Here is a 6,000-nt window from a genome sequence, read left to right as displayed (position 1 = left end):
ATTATTCCTCAGCAATAGGGGTATCTTTGCTAACAGAAATGGAGCCTATTATACACTGACCATAAAGAAGCTTCTAAATTGACAGTCTTAAATTAAAAGAAACAAAGGGAAAACAAAATCCCCAAGTAACATGAGAATGATTTTAGGAAACATTCTCTCTCAGGGAATCAAATATTGAGAAACATTTTCTTAAAAATCTGAGTTTGCCCCACTTGACAGAGCTCATTTACAACTTATTACTAAATTGTAAAGGATTAATATGAGAAACAAATATAAAACACTAGCTCAGAAGCTTCACAAAATGAAGCTAACCCTTACTCCCCACTTGACAAATGTACCCTTAGATATATATCTACTTACAAACTAGAATCATGGGTACTAAAGAAAAGAGAAATAGATATAAAAAGAACATGTTAAAAATAAATTTTCTTCCCCTCATAAAAAAACAGAACTTGAAACTTCAATAAAATAAGACAGTTTGAAGCATTTTTTTTTTAAATGAAGCTTAATTTATAAGGAAAGAGAAGCTAGAAGGAAGCCAGGAGATGAAGCAGTAATAAGATCAATATTGTTTAAGTGCAGTATGAGAAGACCTAAATCATACTCCTCTTTACCCACACCCCTTGTTAAAAAAAGAAAAACCCAAAAGAATCTGTACAATAATTTCTTTAGAGCACTTTATTTGATTCAATGCACACTAAAAATATTCACTTCTTCGACAATTACGTCAGATAGTTTTCTGAGGAAGTCTACAGTCTGAACTGCTTAAACTGATTTTTTTAGGAGGCAAATGATTTGCCACACATCTGCTGACACCTGAAACGTTTCTGATGTTGATTCTACTTTGGTCACTTTATAATTCTACTGTGTCCATACAAAAGTAGGACTACAACTTTTAATCCAACGGAGATGCGCACACAGTCTAGAGCACACTTGATTTGAGCATCACAACGAAGAGGAGAAAAACACACCAGATCAAGATGGTCTATCTGCTTCAGGTACTACTCCTGTCCTCAGGCAGGAAATCAAGTTGGGTTTATTCCAATTACCATTCAAGTGGGGATTGGCTCGTTTTCAGGATTTACTTACAGGTCTCTTCGAAGTCATTTAAAGCCCCCAGTCCATGCACATGTCCCACTTGGTGGACAGATGAGTAATCTAACCCCACCGGGTTTATTTCAATATTTTGATATTTCAATAATAAGCTGCTTCTGAAGATTTTTTTGAGAAGTCTGTTCTCTATTAAAATAAGATAGAACCTCAAAATATGAATGTGAACATTAGAAATAGACAGCATATATTACAAATCCATTCTTGATAGGAACATTAGTAAGAATACACATTAGCTTAAAAAACAGGCTCAGCAAATGTTGCTGATCTGCCAGAAGTCTGAGCTCACTATTTACAAATAAGACAAGGTGAAATACAGAAAATTGTACACATTTGGTAGCTCACAGATTTCTGTTTACCAATAGTGGTCTACTGGAAACTGGTACAAAGAAAGACTGGGTGAGAGTCAGTTGTCACCTTCTCAATCTAATTTACATGTACAGAAAATTCTGAAATAAATGTTCTGCCTTTTGAGGGAGTAACTGTATGATCAGATGATTTGACCAGTACGTGTAATTGTTTAGAAGGATTTTCTGGAAATGATGTCCATAAATCTGTATGATCCACTACTGAAGTTTTATCATATTCATTTCAGTACACCACTGAAGTTGACCAGATGATCAATGGTTATGTTCTTATAGATCCTACATCTAAGTAGAAAATAAAAACCACCATTGATTGGGTTCTTTAAACCAATTTAAAAACTTAAAAACAATTTAAGGCCCAATAGATCCAAATGAGAGAAAATACAGTGGCATGATTCAATGCATCTTTAGTGCCATTCAAGTGGAATCTGACTTACTCGATTTTTAACCAGAAAACAACCCATTTGTGTCTGTGTAGGGGGAGGCTTATAAGTTGTTTGAGTAACTGTGTGCTCTAGCAGAGACACATGATGCAACATAAGCCTCGTAGGCTTGACTCAGTATCCTGCACCAATTAACGCACATGATCATTAAGTTCCTAACAGCCAGAAAACCATCTTCATTTGTAACAAATCCTCACTCTCCTTCACTTCTGACTTTGTTCGTAAAGTTGCAGCGTTCTCTCCCCATTTCGTGACAAGAATGTTTTCTGTGTCCATTATTTCAATCTAATACTGTATGAAAGCTACCAGCTTCTTAAGGAGGTACCCACTGTACACAGGATATTCCAGTAACACTTAAATAAAAGGGCATTTTGTTTTGTTTCCTTCTTCTGTTATTTCTTTCTTTTTAAAAACGACTGATTTCAGTCCACGTCACTTTACTTTATATGCACCGGTCTCTCATCTGACTTTAGGCGCTTTCTGCGAGGCTGTATAAAGTCTTCATCAGAGTCTTCTGTTACGTCACCATCATCCTCTTCCTGCTCAAACTCTGGCAAAGGAGCGAAGGTCCTGTCTGAGTAGATCTCTGAGAGTTTATCTTCAAAGTACAATGCAACTGCTTTCCCTGCCTGAGCTACTTCTGAATCAGCCTGCAAGCAAAAGATAGGAATATTCACCTATTGATAATGCATATTCCTTCACCAAGTGTGCATGGTCTGAAAAGCTTACCTTCAAATTAATCTCTTGTGTGTCTGCATAAACTTGAACAACTTTCATCATCTAAAAAGGATACCAGAGTCAAAAAAAAAAAAGGGAAATTATAATCCTTTCTAAAGTTAAGAAACTGTATAGGATTGGTGACGAAAGTCAGCCATACTAGGGAGAACAAATTGCTAAAACCAGATTAAGTGCTACCTAAAATTCTATAGAACATGGAACCACTTTTCCTTACAAAATTGTTAATAAAGTTAATTTGAAACCTCAATAACAGTCTCATTCCAAATTATTGAGGTCAATCTTAGTAGGAACAGGTCTGAAGACATCAATCTACTCAGAGAAAAATATTTGTGAAACAAAAAACGGTCAAACTTTCCATAAGATAATCAGAATTCTCTTTATGGCAATACATTAATCACAAATTAATTTTCCTTTCCGTTTTGTTTTTCAGACAGGGTCTCCCTACACAGCCCTGGCTGTCCTGGAACTACTCACTATATAGACCAGGCTGGCCTAGAACTAGCAAAGATCTACCGGCCTCTGCCTCCCCAAGTGCTAGGATTAAAGACATGTGCCATCATGCCTGGTCTACATATAAATTAACCCTTAACAAAACAAGAACAGAACGTGTTTTTTGTCAATAATAGTATACAATAGCATATCCATTTGAAAATAAACTATCTTTAAAAAAAAAAATCTGGATTTTATAGCTTATAAATTTGAAGTAAGATTTTACTGATTTATTCTGTGGCAAAATCATAGGGATTTGGGTTTGAGTATTAAAGCACCACTTAGATGCCTCTAGAGACAGCTGTAGGTAATTTGAATGCTCATCCAAGACCACTGTCTTCTATAATGAAAATCTTCCACAAAAACAAACTTGACTTTATTCCAAAGATAGCAAAGAGTAATTCCCCTGACACAGATTATCTGTCACATTTTTTTTCCCTTAAGGTATGGGTAATATATCTTTAGCCTCCAAGAAATAAAGTTAACAAAAGTCTCAATGCAGAAACCAAACCCTCACCATTACATATTGGGACTACTAGTCAATGGGCCTTCAGTTTAGTCTTAACACTCTATGTTAACGTGGACAATGACGGAACTAAACAGGGGCACTGTTAGCTTTCCCATAAGTGCCCCAAATGCGGGTATACACAATCATATCCCACCAAATTACTTCAGACAACTTTCTATATTCAACCACAACTCCCTTAGGAAAAGATATTCAAGAACACCCTTAGTGTCTTATATTTAAGAATATACTCCAAATTATAAATAATAAACTTTCTTCTCTGGAGCTGAGAATAAAATCAGATTTCACTTTTACAGAATGAAGTTTTGCTTTTTATAAAATAAAACAAAAAAACAAAGAAAAACAACCAACCAACCAACCAAATAAAAAAAAACCAAATTAGGTAATTCATCAGGAAAAAAACCAAGAACCAAAAACCAAGCAAAGGAGAACTAACAACCCAATACTCTATAGGTTGGAAGCTAACATACTTCATTAAACCTTTCACAGTTCTTGAAGATCAAACGGACATCAGCCACAAAATCATCTGGAATTTGGTAATGCTGGGAATGTTTTTTCTGAAGTTTCTTTTTCACCGTCGATAAATCCATTGGTTTCTTTATAATTTTATAGTAGTTCGGTATCTGAAAAATAAATCATGGCAGTCAGAATTCTCCAAAATAACAAACTATTTAATTTGAAAATGTACAGCATATTAATTATATTTGAGGTACAACAAATATATTTCCAACTTTCTGTCCCAATTGTATCTTGAATACCAAATCCTACTGTAAAATATGTGGTTTCCATGGCTACTAGAAGTTCTGAAGTCTCATCATTAATAAGCATGAATGGAAAAAAGCAACCAGCAGAAATTGCCTCCCTCAAAACTTAAGAGCTATATCCAGCTCATTTTGGTACTTGATGACTCCTAAGAGCTCTTATAAAACATTTTTAAAGGAGAAAGAAAAAAATTTTTTAAATAATTTATTTTTTATTTAACGTATGCATGCCTGTGTGAGGGTGTTAGATCTTGTAGTTACAGACAGTTGTTAGCTGCCATGTGGGTACTGGGAATTGAACCCGGGTTCTCTGGAAGAGCAGTGAATGCTCTTAACCGCTGAGTCATCTCTCCAGTCCCGAAAGAAAAACAATTTTAAAGTCTATTAATGTAACGTTAAAGCACAGTGTTGTAGAAAAAAAAAACATCACCTCACATAGCAATCTTGGCAATGCTGGAGGAAAAGTTTGCATTTAGTGTTCTGGACTCCACTGTCAGCCACAAATTTTCTACCCGTAAGATCTAAGTGAACACAGTAAGGGGCTGGAGGGTTTGGACTAGTTTTAAGAAAACAGTCTACTATGCAGCTCAGGCTGGCCTCCTGTCAGCCTCCCGTGTAGCTACCACAATGGTAGCACTACCATACTAAGCTAGAAGCTAACTGAATACGCCATGAAAAGAAAACACTAGGAATTCTTTTCTATTGTGAACAACCTGAACTTAAAATAGCCTACTCAGTAAATAGGTCAACAACCATTCAATAATCTGTTAACATGTTCACATTCAACAACAAATAGCTAACAAGTGAACAGAGCACATTTTATTATACTAATCAGGCAATGAGAACCTCTAGCCCTTTTTTATTGTAGTATTTTATTTTATTTTATTTATTTTGGTTTTTGGAGACAGGGTTTCTCTGTGTAGCTTTGCGCCTTTCCTGGATCTCACTCTGTAGACCAGGCTGGCCTCGAACTCACAGAGATCCGCCTGGCTCTGCCTCCCGAGTGCTGGGATTAAAGGTGTGTGCCACCACTGCCTTTATTGTAGTATTTTAAAGCCTTTATTCCAAGTCTCCAGTATAATCAACAAAAAAAAAACACTAACACGCAGTCTCCTAGGTGTCTTTTCTCAATCTTAACTATATACATTAAGAGGATTTTCAAATGGCAAAGCCATTGTGAAAAATTCTTCCATACACTTTTATTCAACTAACATTTATAGATTTGTTTTCTCTATCAGCAACACTGGAAGAGCAGAGATGAACTCAAATAATTTCACATTTCTACTATACAATTAGAAACGAAAGGCAGCAAAGCACACTGTGTTCTCAGTTACAAAGTTAGCTGACACGGGATGTGGTAGTTCACACTTGTAATGTAGCTCTCTAGAGTTACAGGCAGAATCCTGTAGAGAAAAGAAAAATAGAGAGGAGAGGAAAGAACTAAAAGAACAAGCTTTTGCCCCAGTACAATGTTCTTCTCATTAAAACTATTTCCCTTATGTCAATCTTAAACGGAAAATGTAGAAATAACAGTTTCTATCAGAGAAACATATACACACAATTTTTTT

At 35.6% G+C, this 6,000-nt stretch overlaps 1 protein-coding gene across 3 annotated transcripts in view; it reads right to left on the bottom strand.

The window, feature by feature from the left end:
• Positions 1–663: 663 nt before the first annotated feature.
• Positions 664–6,000, bottom strand: part of Trim33 (tripartite motif containing 33) — an 84,830-nt gene continuing 79,493 nt past the window's right edge. For 2 of the 3 annotated variants that reach the window (XM_059265988.1, XM_059265990.1), the window contains exons 18-20: positions 4,142–4,294; positions 2,648–2,698; positions 664–2,568 (exon numbers count right to left, since the gene is read on the bottom strand). In XM_059265988.1, coding sequence (XP_059121971.1) covers positions 2,356–2,568; positions 2,648–2,698; positions 4,142–4,294 — 417 coding nt within the window. In that variant the 3' untranslated portion in view covers positions 664–2,355. The remainder of the gene's footprint in view (positions 2,569–2,647; positions 2,699–4,141; positions 4,295–6,000) is intronic. The other variant, XM_059265989.1, reaches the window with a different exon arrangement.

This window comes from Peromyscus eremicus, chromosome 6, assembly GCF_949786415.1.
Source record: "Peromyscus eremicus chromosome 6, PerEre_H2_v1, whole genome shotgun sequence".
Lineage (NCBI taxonomy): Eukaryota > Metazoa > Chordata > Mammalia > Rodentia > Cricetidae > Peromyscus > Peromyscus eremicus.
The sequence above is the reverse complement of the archived record's forward strand: the minus strand, read 5'-3'. Positions and strand labels throughout refer to the sequence as shown.